Source organism: Pelophylax lessonae, assembly GCF_965119305.1.
Source record: "Pelophylax lessonae genome assembly, chromosome: 4".
NCBI lineage: Eukaryota > Metazoa > Chordata > Amphibia > Anura > Ranidae > Pelophylax > Pelophylax lessonae.
This window is the reverse complement of record NC_138771.1, coordinates 27,786,107-27,806,258: the sequence shown is the minus strand read 5'-3', so window position 1 is coordinate 27,806,258 and position 20,152 is coordinate 27,786,107. Positions and strand designations below refer to the sequence as shown.

Sequence of the window (20,152 nt, the reverse complement as noted above, 5' to 3'; positions counted from 1 at the left end):
CTCGGCCCCTCCCCCTCTCTCTCCTCATTGGCTCACTGACTTTGACAGCAGCTGGAGCCAATAGTGCCCGCTGTCTCAGCCAATTAGGAGGGAAAGTCCCGAACAGCCAAGGCTCTTGTACAACATCGCTGGATAAAGGTTTTTAGAATGCATTAACAAACAAAAAATCTTCTGCCTTCAGAACCACTTTAACTTCTATTTGGTAGTGAGGCATGGGCAGATTGGATCCATGGGGGCCATACTTTGAGAAATTTCTTGTGAGTATCTAAAAAGTATTTTTGTGAGTTTCTCATTGACGAAGATGAGTCCATGCACTGTTCAACTTACATGAAATATAAAAGATTTATATTTCACCTTGAGAGTCTCAGTGACTTCCAAGGCTTTGAATAGTATGGTCAGACATGCACAGGAGCCACCAGGTTTGGTTCTTGGGTAGGGGAGGGACCCAGCAGCAAGCAGGCATTCTTGTAATGGAACTCCCATGTTGTAGGCCTGGGTGCAGTAGGGATTCTTGCAAAAGACCCTTTTCTTTGCCATTTTTAAAGAGAATGTAGAATGTGAAAAACGTGTGCATATGTTGCAAGGATTACAAATGCTCCTATGTTTTATACATTTTACTGGCGAGCGGTTTTCAATATACACTGCCCTCTCACTAGTATTCTCCTTTGGAAGATGACCACAATGAATATTTAATGATTAGAACATTGCTCTATCCTCCACAGTAATAAGAGCATTATTATTGGCAGTCTTCCTGCAGACCTGGTTTAGAGTGGGAAATATGACCCATATTGATTTTTTTTTTCTTCTGAAAAGCAAGCCGTATATAATACTTGTTTCTGGGATACACAATAAAACCTCCCTTTACAGTATGTATGCTGCTTATGTGCTTACATACTACCTTGAGCATATTAGCATTGTGTGCCCCCAGTTTCGCCATCATCCATCTATTATTATTTGGCACAGTAAAGACTATCCAGTCAGATACAAATTTGCTAAAAGAGTAGAATTTCTCCCAAGTCACCACAACATGGCTCAGTACTATTGAGAGTGATTATTTTGGACACCAGATTTTTAGGTGTTCAAGGTTTGGTGCACTACAATCTGGAACTAGCATTTCACATTATTAGCGTTTAAGAGTTTGGGTATCTTTTGGAGTTCATTTAGAGCTGGATGCACACAATTTTCTTTAGATTTTTTCCTTTAGATTTACCAAAACCATAAAATATGAGGTCAAACCTAAACACTTTGAATTTGTATGCAATCAGGCAGGCCCTTGCACTACATAGTTGTAGGTAAATCTAAAGGAAATCGAACAACAAAATCCTGTCAGTCAAATCCAGACGGATGGAAACCCTATTTTCCATCCTTCTGGCGGATCAGATGAGAACGAACAGGCGGTCCGTTCTCATCCGATTCCCCCATATAGGAGAGCGGCGATCTGACACCTCTGTCTCCGCACACAGAGTGGAGACAGAGCTGTCATCCGCCTGCTCAGTGGGGGATCGGCGGATCGATCTCTCGCTGAGCAGCACGGCTCCGTCGATGGAACGGAGCCATGTGAAAGGGGCCTTAAGGTTTAGAGACGGGGTTGAGATCTCAAGCATCCAAAAATACTCTACATTATTTTAACTACCGAAAAAGAAAACTACCAATACCCTACATTATTTTAACTGCCAAAAAATAAGGTACCACCACAAATCTTGTTTGGGTTTGAGTCAATACTGAATCAGTCTACGGGAAGAAAAGCCGAAACTGCACACACCATCAAAGCCCAAGTGTTAGGGCTCTTTCACACGGGCGTTCCTTTTTTTTTGCCCGATCAGGTCCTTTTTTTTTTTTTTTTGTAACGGACACGGATGACACTTGTGTCATCCGGTCCGTATGTCCGTTTTTCATCCCATCCGTTTGCGGATGAAAAACTGACATAATGCATGTCTATGTAAATACGGATGTCTGCGGATGACACCACTGACATCCGTTTTTGCTTCAGTTCCGTTTTTTGAAAGGAAGAAAAAATAGGGTTCTCCTCCGTTCAAAAAAACTGAACTGAACTGACAAAAAACGGATGTCAGAGGATGATCATCCGATGACATCCGTATTTACATAGAGATACATTTTGTCCGTTTTTCATCCGCAAACGGATGGGATGAAAAACGGACATACGGAACGCCCGTGTGAAAGAGCCCTAAGGCTAATGAAGGCAGCTTTACCCCACCCACATGACTAAGCCCTGTTGAAAGGGGAATGGTCCAGATGGAACCAGGCTGAAGCCACTTTCATTGGTCTGACACTTGAGCTTTGTTGCTGTGCGCCATTTTGGATTTTCTTCCCATAGAGTGTGGGCATAGAGCCGGGAATGGGTCTCTTCACGCCTGCAGCAATTAGTGTGAGTCACCAGAGTCTGGGATGGGAACCCGGAGCAACATCCGATGCTTTCTATTGTCAATAGTGAAACGGTAACACAGATTAAAATTACATAGGTTGAAAAAAGATACAAGTCTATCTAGTTCAAACAATCGAAAAAAACAAATAGAAAATCTCCATATGCAGAATCGTATACCCACAGTTGATCCAGAGGAAAGCAAAAAAACACTAATAAAGCGTAGTCCAATTTTCTCCAGCTGGGAAAAAAAATTTTTCCTGATAGTGATGCACCCAAATTTCGGCTACCTAAAATTATCTGCCGAAAATAGGGTTTCCAGCGTTGTGCTGAAAAAAAAAAAAAGGTGCTGATAATGGCTGCCGAAAACACAAGCGATTTTACTGCAATTTTACTGTGCTTATGGTGTGTTTTTCATAGGTCATGTGACTCAAAAAAATGCATAAAAAACGCAACACGGGTGGGACGGTGCATTTTTAAAGCAGTTTTTTTTTTAACTGACCAAAAATGCAGCATTCTGGATTTTTTTTTTTTTATAAATTCTTTTATTGGAATATAAAAGGCATATGACAAGTCACGCAGAGGAATACAATGAATGATATCAAGAGAAAATAGAATACATATCCAACAGTCGAAAAATATGATAGAAGACATCATGTTGACAAGGGACTGGAACGTGAAGATGGATGTCATACAATAACTTAATACAGCATTCTGGATTTTTAACACCGCTTTAAAAGGTGCCAATAATGGCTGACAATAAATTCATATTCCTTTAAATGCATGATCTTAACTAAAGTTGAATATAATACAATTATTTATAAAAGTATATATATTTTTTTAAAATCCGGCAAATTCGGCTTTGGTTTCGGCCAAGTGCATCCCAAATTTTTTGTTTCGGAACCAGAATTTTATTTTCACTGAATTTTACTTCCTGATCCCCTAGGAGACAATCAAATTGTCAACTACCCCTGGTGTTATTGCCTATAGAGGTAATATCCGATTATATTTTGTGCATTTAGGAATGCATCCAGCTATTTTTTTTTTTTTAAAACTACTGAGCCAGAACTAGTTATTGAGAAAATCTATTTCCACATTTTCACAGGTCTTACTGTGAAAAAGCCTTTCATTATGAGGAGTTAAATCTCTTCCTCCAGGCATAGAGTTCCTGCTCCGTTGTCCTCTGCAATGACCTGAAAGTGAAAACTTGACACCAAATATATGGATTACCTATATATTTATGCATGGTGATCATATCCCCCCTTAATCGCATCTTCTCAAGAGAGAATACATTCAGTTCAGCGTATCTCTCATCATAGCTGAGCTCCTCCATGCCTCTTATCAGTTTGGTTGCCATGCTCTTCACTTTCTCCAGTCCTCCGGTAACCTTTTTTAGTGAACTGGTGCCCAAAACTGAACTGCATATTCCAGGTCTTTCTAATGATTTGTACAGGGGGATTATGTGTACCCTCTTTGGAGTCCTCTATACCTCTTTTATACAAGAAAATATTTTTCTACCTTTGAAACTACAGCTTGGCATTGCATGTTATGATCTACCAGAACATCCAGATCCTTCTTGACCATTGACTCCTTCAGTTGTTCTCCTTCCAGAATGTATGATTCATACTTGTCAAAATTGAAAAAAAAAATCTGTCTATATGACCAGCCTGTTCAGTACTTTGGTTTTTAATTTATTCAGTGCTGTAACGCAGTAGTCCACCTCACACTTTAGAAGTAATTTTGACATTTTGGAACCCCTTTTACTTTATTGTAATGTTTTTCACCTGCTGTAAGCTTCCGGTTCACCCGCATTCAGAAAAGAGAACCTGATTAGTGTCCGCAGTAAGTGGGTTTTTGCAGCCACCAATCGTATTCAGACCTGCCATTGAATTTTGAACTGATTGGTGACGCACTGGGCAGAGAGAGGAAGATGCATAGTCCAGGCTTTAGGAATCGTACTCATTCCCACAAATAGGAGCTTGCTGTAACAGATTGAAGAGAGCTTAGATTAATGAAAACTGAGTGGGTTTTAGCACAATCCAATTACACAACAGTTGAGGGATGACAATACGTTTAATCAAGTTGGGCCAACTGCCCCACTCGTCTCTCCCATATCTCTGCAGACTTGCTAGTAGTCCCCCATGGAGAAAAGGCAGTACACCTCAACAGTATGTGCAGAACACTTCTAGAGCCAGTGTAGGCTGCAGTCAGTAGAAAAGGTTGCTGGTTGATCTGAGGTCAATAGTAGACAGGGCTGGAAAAGGGAGGGTGGGGTTGTTAAGCCAGGAGTGGCAGCTGCCCTGGGCACAGTGTTGTCAGTTGAGGAGGGGGTAGGTGGCCTGGCAGCATTCTACCCGTCACACAGGTTTATCCAGACCTCCATCAGCATTGGACTTGCACAGGATTTGTGCACAGTCAGCTCTTGACTGATGACATCTGTTGCAGTGCATGGCAGAAGTAGTGGAAGTCTTTCTCTGCTGGCTTTTTATGTTTTTTTTTTTTTTTAAATGATAGCGACGATTGGTTAGCTGTCAAATCCCATGTGGGTCCCATGCTAAAGAAAGTCTGGATGAGTTCAGGAGTGCATTTCCTCTTATGCACCCATAGTTCCGTATGCTGTGCTGATCAATCCGTGTTCTGCACCCCCTTATTCTTTATCAAATGCGGTACATTCCCTATGATGCCGGCCATCATTTTGTATGCCACGTTTTACTTTCCCTATCCCGCACCCCCTCGTTGCATATGCCATGCTGTATATTCTTAATGTCGTCAACCCCCTCATTCCGTATACCATGCTGTGCTGCCAAGCCCTATTCTATAGTGCTGTATGTTCCTATTCTTCACTACCTTGTTCCATGTACAGTGCTGTGCATTTCCTATTCCTCAATGTCTAAAGTTTGCCATGCTGCATGTTCTCTATTTAACAATGCATTCTTCCATAAAACATGCTGTACTTTCCTTGTTCCGCACTGCCTCACTCAGTATGCTGTATTTTAGGGAGCATGCCGTATATAGTGTAGTACATTCTCTATTTGGCACCTCCTCATTCTGTAAACCATGCTCTATGTTGCCTATTCCGCAATGCCTCATTCCATATACAATTCTGTGCATTCCATTTTCTTCACCTCATTTAGTATGCCATTTTGTACCTTCCCTATTTTGCACTTCTCATTTTGTATGCCAGGCTATATGCTCCCTATTCTGCTAAGCCCCATTCTTTGGGCCATTTTGTACATTTTAAATTACGCACAGCCCCAATACACTCAGTAAGATGCATTTTTGCTCAGAATCTGAACTGTTAGGGTACTTTAGGGAACAGAACAAAAAACAATATTGTGCCCGATATCTATGGGCATCAGATTTGGGTGGTTATGCTTTTCAAGCATTCCCTTACACCAGGGGTCACCAAACTTTCTGAACAAAGGCCCCCAGTTTACTGTCCTTCAGACTTTGAGGAGGTCAGACTGTGGCCAGTGGGAGTAAAAAACACTCTGGCGTCAATGGGAGTAAAGAATGCCACTTTAATATTAGCGGGAGGAATATTGCCCCATTATTGGTATTAGGGGAAGAAACAATGCCCCATCATTGGGGTAATTGAAAGAATAGTGCCCCATTGTTGGTGTAAGTGGGAAGAATAGTGCCCCATCATTGGTGTCAGTGGGAAGAATAGTGCCCCATCATTGGTGTCAGTGGGAAGAATAGTGCCCCATCATTGGTGTCAGTGGGAAGAATAGTGCCTCATCATTGGTGTCAGTGGGAAGAATAATGCCCCATCATTGGTGTCAGTGGGAAGAATAATGCCCCATCATTGGTGTCAGTGGGAAGAATAATGCCCCATCATTGGTGTCAGTGGGAAGAATAATGCCCCATCATTGGTGTCAGTGGGAAGAATAATGCCCAATCATTGGGGTCAGTGGGAAAAATAGTGCCCATCATTGGTGTCAGTGGAAAAAATAGTGCCCCATCATTGGTGTCAGTGGAAGGAGTAGTGCCGTATTGTTGGTATCGGTGACCGGAATCATGCCCCATTGTTGGTGTAGAAGGAATATTGCCTTGTATCAATGGGGAAAATAGTGTCCCAAGGACCTGAAAAGACAAGCAAAGGGCCACATTCGGCCCCCGGGCTGCAGTTTGGAAAGCACTGCCTTACACCAAAGGTAAAAAAAAGAATGCAACAAGTCACATTACTTAGCAAAATATTTGTGGTGCACATTATTGCATCAAAATGAACATGAACTGCATTATCTTCCCTTTTTTGGTATTGTATTTCAGTTTACTCCATTTGCTCTCCGTTGTTTAGTGGCCCTCTTCTAATGAGAGACTCTGATATCAGGGTGTGACGTACCTGATCCAAAGCCGGAGTGTAGAGAGGGCTCCCCTTGCGGCTAGGTGCAGAACACCCCTGGAGGTGAGACAGGGAGTGCCGTGCCCGAAGTAGCACGGGTTTCTGGCTGGGATGGCCAGATGGTGGCTGCAGCCAATGGGTGATAGGTCCAAGGCGGATCTGAAACACTTGACAAGCCAGGCAGGTGTGCTGCAGGAACAAGGGTAAGCTGGGTAGCCCACAGGAGACTGGTAATGCGGAGTCAATAGCCAAGCCGGGTCAGACACTGGAGAAAACAGAGGAGAGTCCAGGGACAAGCCAAAAGGTCAGGAGCCAGATGTATCAAGAGGAGTCGAGGTCAAGCAATCCGGGTCGGCAACAGGAAATCCAAGATAAGCAGGCTAAACAAGGCACAAGGGACACGGGGAGCTGAAGATCATTCAGCAACTAGTGACTGTCATTGCTGAGCTTAAACAGGCCGTTTGGCGCCAAGCGCCGTCACGTCCTGCGTGCGCACTGGCGCACGCACGTTCTTGGTTGAGTTTGCCCGGAGTTGGCCGCGCATGCGTATTCGCGCCAATGCGCTGATTAGCCAAACTGTTGGAGTTTACCTGACACAGGGTCTCAATCAGAGCGCCCCTTATATCAGGATCCCCATTAGAGCCCCCTTATATCAGGGTCACCATGTGGGCAGTAGCAGAGGAAACCATAGGAGGCAAGAGTATCCTTTCTTGGCTGCTTGGCCCTCCACTTTATATGGGACAAGCCAGTGTTTGAACAACCAGCCTGTCAGTGATCAATATGTTATGGCTGATCAGAGTAATTTATTATCACAAATGAAAGAAATTAGAGTTACCTCTGCAATTAGAATTCTCTCTTATTATTAGGTGAATGTCCTTTGCCTCCAAAATGCCTTCCGTTTGCTCTTGTACATATCTGCTTTTCCCAGTGTTTTCTTAGAGCTGGATTTTCCTTTCTACACTTCAGTAGCACTTGCTGGCTTATTACAGTCACACATTGCAGGACACAGTCACACTCATATCGGCCTGCGCTGATTGCTTGACGTGGATTCCATCATTTCCTCACTTTCTTGGTCTTGTCTCCTCACAGCTGCTGCCGCTGGCTTTTGAAGCCTGGAGAGCTGGCAGATGTAGATTAAACAGGGATGTTGTGCTTGTGATAGGTTAGAATGCAGTTCTGGATTTTGTTTAGACTGCTTTTTGTTTTCACTTTTTAAGTAAATCTTTATTAGTCTTCGAACATTAATTTATTGGCCTTATTTTGACACACTCAAGGGGATTCGGCACAATCGTGCTAGTACATGCCGAGCCCACTCCTTGAGCGATGGGAGCATAGCCCCGATTCAGCAGCACCGTTCTCTGAGCCAGTGCTATTAACACAAGACTGGCAGTTCTGCCGGATAATTGCCTTCTGTTGTGACAGCAAAATAGAACTGAATCAGACGTTATTAACAGCAAAAGTGACTGACGGTAACTCTTGAGTCTGCTCCCTCCTTTGGAGCCTGATTAATTTTGGAGCGGGGCTGAAAATGCTGAGAGCTGTTCTGTGACAGCACTGTCATGAACGTGGAAAGTGTCTTGGAACTCACTTGTCTCGAAAAAAAAAAAGAAAAATAGAGAAATGCCCACACAGCCAACAGGAAATGACTGGTCTGGGTGTGGATGAAAGGATTCATCTCTTGAGGGCCAGCCCTGCACACCAAGGCCAGCACAGGATGTGTTGATTGTGGTGCACTTAGGCTGCGGTTTTCCAGAAACTGTCCTCTTTTTAGCTTAGTTATTACCTTCGACTCAGGACTTCACAATCCCTCAGCTTTAAAAAGGAATAAAATGTTCTATTTTGTGTTCCATCTGCTTAGTTGGCACCCTGTGTAAATTTTAGTTTTTAGTACCGCCTCAGGAATAAAAGCAAATCTTTTAAAGTGGTATCAGACTGAAAAAAGTACTTGAGGGAAAGTCTGCCATAAAGTGCTTATACACGTGCATACTAGTACAATTATGGCAATAAAAAAACATAAAAAAATAAAAAAATTTAGCAACGTTTATTTCTGCTAGGTTTACACTTTCCCCCCAAAAAATTAAAAGGTGAACAATCACCCTACCCCTAGGGGTAGTGAATTAAAATTCACCAAGGTCCAGTCAGTAAAATTTTCTTCCAGCAGAGGTTCAAATCGCATGTTTGTGCTATGACTTGGATCCTTCACATCACAGCCCCCCCCACATCTTCTTAGGCTAGGTTCACATATCTGTGGCCGGGGAACATGTGTGAAATTGCATGCGTTCCTGACCCACAGAGAAATGTGCTGCACTTTAGCAGATGTGTGGGGGTTCTCCTCCTATTTCTATCCCCCCATTACTGTCCTGCGCCGTCCCTCTCCTGACTGTCCTGCGCCGTCCCTCTCCTGACTGTCCTGCGCCGTCCCTCTCCTGACTGTCCTGCGCCGTCCCTCTCCTGACTGTCCTGCGCCGTCCCTCTCCTGACTGTCCTGCGCCGTCCCTCTCCTGACTGTCCTGCGCCGTCCCTCTCCTGACTGTCCTGCGCCGTCCCTCTCCTGACTGTCCTGCGCCGTCCCTCTCCTGACTGTCCTGCGCCGTCCCTCTCCTGACTGTCCTGCGCCGTCCCTCTCCTGACTGTCCTGCGCCGTCCCTCTCCTGACTGTCCTGCGCCGTCCCTCTCCTGACTGTCCTGCGCCGTCCCTCTCCTGACTGTCCTGCGCCGTCCCTCTCCTGACTGTCCTGCGCCGTCCCTCTCCTGACTGTCCTGCGCCGTCCCTCTCCTGACTGTCCTGCGCCGTCCCTCTCCTGACTGTCCTGCGCCGTCCCTCTCCTGACTGTCCTGCGCCGTCCCTCTCCTGACTGTCCTGCGCCGTCCCTCTCCTGACTGTCCTGCGCCGTCCCTCTCCTGACTGTCCTGCGCCGTCCCTCTCCTGACTGTCCTGCGCCGCCCCTCTCCTGACTGTCCTGCGCCGCCCCTCTCCTGACTGTCCTGCGCCGCCCCTCTCCTGACTGTCCTGCGCCGCCCCTCTCCTGACGGTCCTGCGCCGCCCCTCTCCTGACTGTCCTGCTCCGTCCCTCTCCTGACTGTCCTGCGCCGCCCCTCTCCTGACTGTCCTGCGCCGCCCCTCTCTTAACTGTCCTGCGCACCCCATTACTGTATTCAGTCCCCACCGTTACTGTCCTGAGCTCCCCTATTATTGTCCTCCGCCCCTTTTACTGTCCTCAGCCCCCCATTACTGCCCTTAGCCCCCCATTACTCTTCTGAGCCCCCCCCCTACATTACTGTGTTGAGCCCTCCCATTACTGTCCTGAACTCCCTCCCTCAACTGCCCATCTATTACAGTTTCAGTGATCCCATTAATGTCCCCAGCTGCCCTTCACATCGCCCCCCTTTCTGTCCTACTTTACACAGACAAGGGAGGAGGACGGGAGGCAAAACGGGTTTGGCCAGAGGGTGAGAGCTGAAAGCTGGTGATTGGCTGATAGGACTGGCCTGCATCTTGGCAACCAATTACCTGCTTGTTAACTCGGACATCCCCTGGACCATTGCATCAACTGCATGGGCAGACAGCTAATCACCTACAGTAGTGCAGTAGAGACCGGAAAGGCGGTGTGGAGGGTTTAGGGTGTTTAATTCTTTGTGAAAAGGTGAATTTTACACTTTAGGCATTGCTACTGAAGCTGACATGAAGAAAAGCACATTGTAAACTTTCTCTGACCTTTCATACAGTATGTCCATATTACATTTTTAAAGCGGGATTAAAGTGATATTAAATTTTTTTTTTTTTTTTTACCTAAAATGAAAAAGGAGGTTTATAATTACTTGCCCTGTGCAAGGATATACCTCCTCTTCTAGGGTCCCCCACTGGCGCACAGTCCTTTCCTCCCTTAAGTGTGCCCCCATAGCAAGCAGGGGTGCTGAGGGGGCACACGTGTGAGTGCGTTCCTGAGCCAGACCATGTGCGTCCATAGACACACAGAGCACTACGGCCACACCCCCTGCTCCCTTCTAGCTCAATTTGATTGACAGCAGCAGGAGCCAATGGTGCAATATGTGACATGTTATAATAGGTAACATGGTCCAAAAGGTGGAGTTAGCCTTTAAAAAGGAACATTTTTACCCTGATCCTTTCCAGTGCAAGTTGCAGGGAAGTGGATAAGCAAGTCTTTTTATAACCCCTGGGTTTTCATTTTTTTTTTTTAAATGAGGCGCTGCAGGTCTGTATCTGACAGGATTTGTAATCAGATTAGTCAGACATGCGGTGTAGTGGCATGGTTCCAGCTGTTCTAACCCTGTGATCTACCCAGTTACATTGTGTGCTTCACTGTTGCTACTTTGACAATCCTGAAGGCTGGCTGATTTAGCTAAATTGCCCTTCCAGATTAGGATCTGATGCCTGTTTGACTGGCAGAGCCAACATAATAATTTACTATAAAAGTTCACATTGGTTTGGTGTTTGGCACCATTGGAAGTAAAACACTTTTCAGCGAGAAATGTTCTGCAAAATTTCTTGGACTTTTTTTTGTTTTGTTTTTTTATCTGGGAATAATTTTGTTTTATTGCATTTTATTTAAAAATATATTAAGATCTTTACTGTATGTATGAATGTGACTTAGAAACTTTAGATTGTAAGCTCTTGGAGAGCAGGGTCGGATGTAAATGTACAATATATATGTGTAAAGCACTGCGAAAAGGACCTGGGGGTACTGGTAGACAACAGGCTTGGCAGTGGCATGCAATACCAAGCCGCTGCAAGCAAAGCCAACAGAATACTGGGATGTATAAAAAAGAGGATTCACTCCAGAAATAAAGAGATTATTCTCCCGCTCTACAAGACTCTGGTCCGGCCACATCTGGAGTATGCTGTCCAGTTCTGGGCACCGGTCCTCAGGTAGGAAGTGCTGGAACTGGAGAAAGTCCAGAGAAGGGCAACAAAAATTAATTAGGGGAATGGAGGGCATCGGCTATGAGGAAAGACTACAAGCACTGAACTTATTCTCTCTGGAGAAGAGACGATTGAGGGGGGATATGATATCAATGTACAAATACTGTATTGGCGACCCTAGCATAAGGAACAAACTATTCAGAGAAAGGGAATACAATAAGACACGTGGCCACTCACTAAAACTTGAGGAAAGGCGGTTTAAGTTAAAATACGTAAGGGGTTCTTTACTGTCAGAGCAGTAAGGATGTGGAATTCTCTTCCACAAGCAGTGGTATCAGCAGGGAGCATCGATAGTTTCAAAAAAACTATTAGATGGGCACCTTAAAGACCACAACATACAGGGGTATACAATGTACGGGCTACAGCAAACACACGCACACATCAAAGGTTGAACTGGATGGACTGATGTCTTTTTCAACCTCAAAAACTATGTAACTATGTCAATTGACAGTGATATTTAAGCACCTGTAATAAATAATACGATATTTTAATTTTGGATATAAAATGTTTTCTTTTTTTTTTTCTTGTCCAGGTAATGGGTTTGTAAACCCGAGGGCTTCTCCCAGCCTCCTTGGCCAAGCAGGTGGAAATTCAATGGGAAAAGTAATGCCCACCAAATCCCCTCCTCCTCCGGGGGGCAACCTTGGAATGAACAGCCGAAAGCCAGACTTGCGTGTAGTCATACCTCCCTCCAGTAAAGGAATGATGCCTCCTTTGGTGAGTGGAAAACATTTAATATTTGTGTGTTTTATGCCGAGCAGTACAATTGATATACAACCTTTCCTGTCAAAAGAATGGTGTTCTAAAGCCCCTATCCTCCTCCTACGGGGTCCCCCACCTGGCTCCTCCTTTTCACAGTGTGCCACCATAAGAAACCACATCCTATTGTGACACATCTGGGGGCTTGATCCTGAGCCGCTCTGCCTGCACCCATAGACAGACAGCACAGCTTGGCTCTGCCCCCTCCTTACAGGATTTGACTGACAGCAGTGAGCCAATGGCTCCTGCTGCCTCAGCAAAGTGAGGGCTTGGGTATGAGAGGGTCATAATGTTACCTACACATTTTTTACCTTAAAAGAAATGTATGTGGTGTTTTTTTTTTTTTCATTTCTTTTTTAAAAATCATACTTACCTAGTGGATGCAGCATCGGTCCGATGTTGCATCTGTCCCCCGGCGCCTGCAACACAGAACCGAGCGATTAAACACCACTGATCGCTGGGTTCTCACAGCTCCTTGAGTAGAGATCTGCTGACAGTCACCGCCCTCTGCTCTGCCCCGCCCCCCCTGCACTCACTGGAGCGCTGGGCTGTGGAGGGAGCAGAAGCAGCTGACTCAGGCTCTCAGTGGCTCGCTGATGAAAGCCTGAGCCAGGTGCTGGTTCAAGCCTATGGGTGGATCCTGACTGCATTGTCACAATTTTTCCCGAGCCTGGACTGACTCTGTGACGTCATCAGACAGTGGAATTCAGATCGCTGTCTGCTGGAAACAGGTCACAGGAGTGCAGAATGAACTGCACTCCTGTGATCCACAGGAGAAGTACAGCCAAATGGGCTTTGGCTGTACTTCTCCTTTTAAGCAGGGAATGCAGTAAGGTAAAAAAAATGTATATGCTTTAGACCCAATTTGAAGCCAAACTCCATGTTCAATGGCCCAAATAATCAATTTAAAGGGAATTAAACATGGGGTTAGGCTTTAAATTTACCCCCTTCTCATATGGCCAATTGCTGAAAGGAATAGGTCTTTCTTTTTGGGAGAGGTTTTATGGAAACCTGTGTGTGTAAGAAGATATATGTGCAATTTTCTTGTTCTTTTAGAACAGGGATCTCCAAACTTTCTAAACAAAGGGCCGCTTTACTGTTTTTCAGACATTGGGGGGGGAGGGGCTGCGGTCTGTCAGTTTAAGTGGAAAATGCCCTGGCATTACTGAGAATAAACAATGCCCCATCATTGGTGTCAGTGGGAGGATTGGTGCCCCATCATTGGTATTAGTGAGAGGAATAGTGCCCCTCCATTGGTGTCAGTGGGAGGAATAGTGCCCCATCATTGGTATCAGTGAGAAGAATAGTGCCCCATCATTGGTATCAGTGAGAAGAATAGTGCCCCATCATTGGTATCAGTGGAAGGAATAGTGCCCCGTCATTGGTATCAGTGAGAAGAATAGTGCCCCATCATTGGTATCAGTGGAAGGAATAGTGCCCCATCATTGGTATCAGTGAGAGGAATAGTGCCCCATCATTGGTATCAGTGAGAGGAATAGTGCCCCATCATTGGTATTAGTGGGAGGTATAGTGCCCCATCATTGGCATTTGTGGGAGGAATAGTGACACATCATTGTTGTCAATGGGAGGAATTAAAGAGAAGCGGTATAACCTTAAACTTCGCAAAGGATTCTTTACAGTCAGAGCAATAAAGATGTGGAATTCTCTTTCACAAGCAGTGGTTATCATCACCGAGCATCGATAGTTTCGAACTATTAGATGGGCACCTTAATGACCACAACATAAAGGGGTATACGATGTACTCTTGATAACACACACACCATAGGTTGAATTGAATGGACTAGTGTTTGTTTTGTTTTGTTTTTTTCAACCTCACTATGTAACTATGGCCACTAGATGGCGTTGCAGATTATTGGAAATGCATACAGCTTTATAACCAGAGACACAAAGTTACATTTATTTGCCAATTCCCTCTATCATGCTCTAGAGCAGTGATGGCGAACCTTGGCACCCCAGATGTTTTGGAACCACATTTCCCATGATGCTTATGCACTCTGCAGTGTAATTGAGCATCATGGGAAATATAGTTCCAAAACATCTGGGGTGCCAAGGTTCCCCATCACTGCTCTAGAGTTATTACATTGAATCTCTTACAATAAAAGAGCCTAAAAAAAAAAATTATTTTTTTGCCCAATTTGAACAGAACAAATGTACATGCAGATTCACTGGATGAATGGCTATGCAATGTTTTTATAAATAGACCCCCTAGTGTGTTCACATTTGTGCAACTTGTCATGCAACTTTGGACATCAGAGTTGCAGGACATGTCATTCCCCATGTTTTCCAATTATACTCATATATGCACAACTTAAAGTTGCAGCAACTTCAAACTTCAAAGTAGATCATGCACTACTTGGGTCCAACTTTCTTGCAACTTGAAGGCCATAGACTTTAATGTTAACCCTCAGAAGTTGCATGAAAGTCGTAGCTGAATGTTCTACAATACAACTTGTGTGCAACAGTTGTCCAAAGTTGTCTCCAAGTTGCACCCATCCAAAGTTGTGTCAAAGTATCACCAAGGTTGCATCAAAGTTGCACTCCAAAGTCAGTGCAACTTTGAAGTCATACAAGTGTAAAAGGGGCCTTAGACAGATATCTCTGGAAAGGGGGCACTTTTTTTTTTTTTTTTAACAACATTTCAATAAATGTAATGCTAAAAAGAAAAAAAAGTCAGTATGGCAAATCTGAACCCGGAATAATAGATCTTGGTGACAGATCATATTGTTATTGCTTGACATGTTGGGTATCTATTTAATCGGTGCAACCTCCTCTTTTATAATGGGTAATATATTGTGTTTGTGTGCCTTAAAATTAACTTTAGTGTATTTTTTACAGAACATTTGCACTTGATAAACTGTAAACTGTTGCATAAATGGTGTGATATAAAAAAATAATTGGAATGACTGCAATTTTATTCTTAGTGTCATCTTTCAGAAAATATATAATGTTTGGATGTGTTAATTAATCTTCAAGTCTAAATTGATTTTTCAAATGTGTGCAAATAATAGCTCTAGCAGCGAAAGGGTTAAAGTGGTTGTAAACTCTTGAATATATCCACTGAAGTGACTAACCTCAGGTGATAGTCAGAGAAGAAACAAAGCCTCCTCCATGAGTTGTACCGGTTTATCTGCAACTCTTTCTCTACCAGATTTCCGCTCACATCTGGAGTATTCTGTTCAGTTCTGGTCGCCAATCCTCAGAAGGGATGTGCTGGAACTGGAGAGAATCCAAAGAAGGGCAACTAAACGAATTAGGGGATGGGAGGGCCTCAATTATGAGGAGCGATTGCAAGTGCTTAATTTATTCTCCCTGGGGAAAAGACGCCTCAGAGGAGACATGATAGCGATTTACAAATACCTCAATGGTGATCTCAGCATAAGAAAAAAACTATTTAGTCTCAAGAAGTGTAAGAAGGCACGCGGCCATACAATGAGATTAGAGGAGAGATGGCTTACCCTTAAGCTGTGTAAGGGGTTTTTCACTGTAAGGGCAGTAAGAATGTGGAACTCTCTTCCACAATTGGTGGTAACTGTGGGGAGTATCAATACTTTTAAAAGACTTTTGGACTAGCATCTCAAAGATCACAACATTCAGGGTTATGGGAAATGAATAAGTCACTGACACACACACCTGCACAGGTTGAACTGGATAGACTGTTGTCTTTATTCAACCTCAACTACTATGTAAGAGCTGTTCTAAGTGCTGAATTTACAGAGTATTTCTCAGCTGCAGAAGGGAGGGGCGGGGATCTGATGTCACAGACTGCACACAGCATAGCGCAGGGAACCGAGTGTAATCTGAGACCTGAGTGGAGAGAATAGACACCCCCCTCTACAATAGTCTCGTAGGGAAAAAATGCTTAGCTTAGGCTGCCAGTCATCTGCTGTGTGCTGGAAGGGAGGGCAGCTGCCTCCTGGGGTTGTCTGTCTGGTGTCCGCATAGACTGTCAGAAGTGACTCATGCAGAGGAATGGGAGAGGAGACCGAAATCACACCAGGTGCTTTGGATTGAGGCAAGTACACACTATAGAAGGATATGCTTTGTTAATTTTTATTTTTTTTATTTTAGGGTTTTACAACCACTTCAAAAGATAAAAAAGCTGCCTACTTGGTAATTAAATCAGCTGATGAAAGTGCTTAAACAATTGAGGTTTTATTATCGCTTAAATGTCATTATAATCCAGTCTCAAAATTTCTATGGAATTCAGCAAATGACCTTCAGGCCCTGTTCACATCTCGTGATTTGGGATCGTGGGCAGGATTGCAATTCTGCCGGAAATCCTAAATCACATGGTAATTGCAGCAGAATGCGCTGCACGCGTTTGGGTGCCATTATCCTTCAATGGCACTTCAAACGCGATGCAATTTTTGTTTGATTGTCGCGTGGCAAACTGCGCCTTTACAAATGGAGTGAAGCGTGTCGCCTGAAAAGGAGCAGTACAGGCAGTCCCCGGGTTACAAACAAGATAGGGACTGTAGGTTTGTTCTTAAAGAGGAAGTAAACCCTCCTCTGCAACTTTTACCTATAGGTGATCCTATGATGAGGCTTACCTATAGGTACTGTAAATATCTCCTAAACATTACCGTTTAGGAGATATTTACCTTAAATGCAGCCAGTGACATCACTGGCGCATGCGCTCTGAAGGAACGGCCGCTGGTGCCGTTCCTTCAGAGCCCCATGCCGTGACCGTCGGCTCCCGCGCGCATTCGCAGGAGTGATGTAATCGCGGGTCCGGCCAATCAGATGGCCGGATGCCGCGATCCCGGAAGACGGGCGAGTGAACATGTCGCTCATCATACAGGTAAGCGGGCAGCACGGCGGGGGCTTGTTCTAAGGGAAGTATTTCATAATGAGCTAGTATGCGATGCATACTAGCTCATTATGTGTTTCTCTTTCAGGTTGGAAAAAAAAAAAATTTCAATGGAGTTTACAACCTCTTTAAGTAGAATTTGTATGTTGGAATAAGTACATTTTTTAATTTTAGCTCCAGCCAAAAGAATCATTTTTAAGTTTTTTGGATAGCATAGAGAAAGGTTAACAATGCTATGGGTTGATGGCGATGGTTGTATCATTGTACACTGTAACCCCAATATCTGTACTTTTCCTCACTCCCGTACAGACAGAGGAAGATGAATTAGACTTGGTGAGTGAAGTGTGTGCTTCATAGACACATATACATAACCAACTGAGATGTTCCCTTTAAAATCTTTGCAAGCTTTGAAAAGATCTATTGACATTTATGCTAATTACAAAAGATGGATACATTGTTTCTAGGAAGGATCTGCTTATTGTTTTGCTCTTTTAGGGGGAACATCAGATAAAAACATGCGCATTGTGTTTTTTTTGTGTATCCCCACCCTGCACTACCCTATCACCGTCTTTTCAGATACGTAACTCTCCTAGTACAGGAGCTCTTCACTGTTTTGTCTTTCGATGAGGTTACATCATCCTTGGTGAGGTCATTTCTTGTCAGAGCTGTGAATGATCTCATCTTCCTCAGGAGGGCTCAGACAGCAGTCTGCTATGTACACAGAGCGAGCCGGAGTCCTCGGAGCTCTCTCTCTCTCTCTTCGCACTTCTTTAGTTCTATTTATTAGTAATGTGTGAATGATTTCTGCTGCTCATCCCGAGTGCAGCTCCACCTCTGTAATGCCAATCTTGTGAGCCTTTGTATAGACCCCAGACCTTCCAATCTGATGGCACTTGGGAGGAAGACATTTTTTATACCAACCCCAGGCCTTCCAATCTGATGGCACGTGGGGAAGAGACCCCAGACCCTTAAGTCTGAAGGACTTTTGGGGGAAGAGATTTTGTACCAACCACAGGCATTCCAATCCTAAGGCACTTGGGGGGGGGGGGTAGAGATTTTGTACAGATCCCAGACCCTCCAATCTGATCGCACTCGGTGGAAGAGATTTTGTACAGGCCCCAGACCCGCCAATCTGATGGCACTTGAGTGAAGAGATTTTGTAAAGACCCCAGACCCTCCAATCTGATGGCACTTAGTGGAAGAGATTTTATACTGGCCCCAGACCCTTTAGTCTGATGGTACTTGGGAGATGAGATTTTTGTACAGACCCAAGAACCTCCAATCTAATGATACTTCGGGGAAGAGCTTTTGTGAAAACCTCAGATTCTCCAATCTGATGGCATTTGGGGAAGAGATTTTGTACAGGCTAAGGAACATCCAATCCGGATCTTGTACCAACCCCAGACCCTTTAGTCTGATGGCAATTGGGAGAAGAGATTTTTGTACAGACCCAAGAACCTCCAATCTAATGATACTTCGGGGAAGAGCTTTTGTGAAAACCTCAGATTCTCCAATCTGATGGCATTTGGGGGAAGAGATTTTGTACAGGCTAAGGAACATCCAATCCGGATTTTGTACCAACCCCAGACCCTTTAGTCTGATGGCACTTGGGAGAAGAGATTTTTGTATAGACCCAAGAACCTCCAATCTAATGATACTTCGGAGAAGAGCTTTTTTGAAAACCTCAGATTCTCCAATCTGATGGCATTTGGGGAAGAGATTTTGTACAGGCTAAGGAACATCCAATCCGGATTTTGTACCAACCCCAGACCCTTTAGTCTGATGGCACTTGGGAGAAGAGATTTTTGTACAGACCCAAGAACCTCCAATCTAATGATACTTTGGGGAAGAGCTTTTGTGAAAACTTCAGATTCTCCAATCTGATGGCATTTGGGGAAGAGATTTTGTACAGGCTCAGGAATATCCAATCTGATGGTACATATTAGGCTGGCAATTTTCTTGTTCAATTTTCTGTTAGATTTACCACAAACCACATAATATGAGGTCAAAGCCAAACAACAACTAAACTTGTATCCAATTAGGCAGGCCTTTGTACTACATAGTTGAAGGTAAATTTCAAGAAAATTGTACAGAAAATTGTAAGAAAATTGTATCATGTATGGCCAGCCTTAGGGGAAGAGGTTTTTTGAGGACCCCAGACCGTCCAGTCTGAAACCACTTGAGGAAAGAGCTGTGCCTTTGTAAAGTGCGATGAGAGGAGAGGATGGGTAACCTTGATTCTTAGAGGCTCAGAGAAATTACAAAAAACAGACCTTCATTTTTTTTTTATTTTTTTTTAGATTATAATAGAATCTACTATGATACTGTTATCACAAATTACTCAATGCATAAAGTAGATTTCCCTTTCTCAAAATAAGCTTTTGGCAGAATTTCATGGCCTTGCAATATCATTATCTTGGTATTTTTCCGAACATGAGCAAGCAACAAGCTTTGTGCCTTTGGCCAAATATAGTTAGCATTGCCATTTCAATTACCGCTCACAGATCACAACCTCACAACGTGCTGCGCTGCATGCGGCATGCTCTGCTCTATAGTATTTGTGTGGTGCACACTGTGTTTTTATGTTTTTCATGCATATGTCAAGCCTGGCACCATAGCAGAAAGTTCATATGGGAATGTTTGCATGTGTGTATGTCTTTATCTATCATCTCTCTCACATATGCAGGCTGCCTTTATTTATTTTTTGTTGGGTTTAAATGCTTGTTATTCTCTATACTGAAATCATCAATGTGCTGTCTTTGCCTAGTAACATCAGTACAAGACTACCCTCTGTTGGTTCTGTGTAGAATTGCATACAGAGATTTGAGGTTCAGCCTTTTATGTTATTATTATTATTATCAAATATAAAATATTTATTTTTTTAATATGTATTAC

At 43.8% G+C, this 20,152-nt stretch overlaps 1 protein-coding gene across 7 annotated transcripts in view; it reads left to right on the top strand.

The window, feature by feature from the left end:
* The window catches only part of MEF2A (myocyte enhancer factor 2A), a 313,252-nt gene that overhangs the window by 277,570 nt on the left and 15,530 nt on the right, over window positions 1–20,152 (top strand). For 4 of the 7 annotated variants that reach the window (XM_082253055.1, XM_082253051.1, XM_082253054.1 and 1 more), the window contains 2 exons: window positions 12,200–12,384; window positions 17,567–17,590. In XM_082253055.1, coding sequence (XP_082109181.1) covers window positions 12,200–12,384; window positions 17,567–17,590 — 209 coding nt within the window. The remainder of the gene's footprint in view (window positions 1–12,199; window positions 12,385–17,566; window positions 17,591–20,152) is intronic. The other 3 variants (XM_082253053.1, XM_082253057.1, XM_082253056.1) reach the window with 1 other exon arrangement.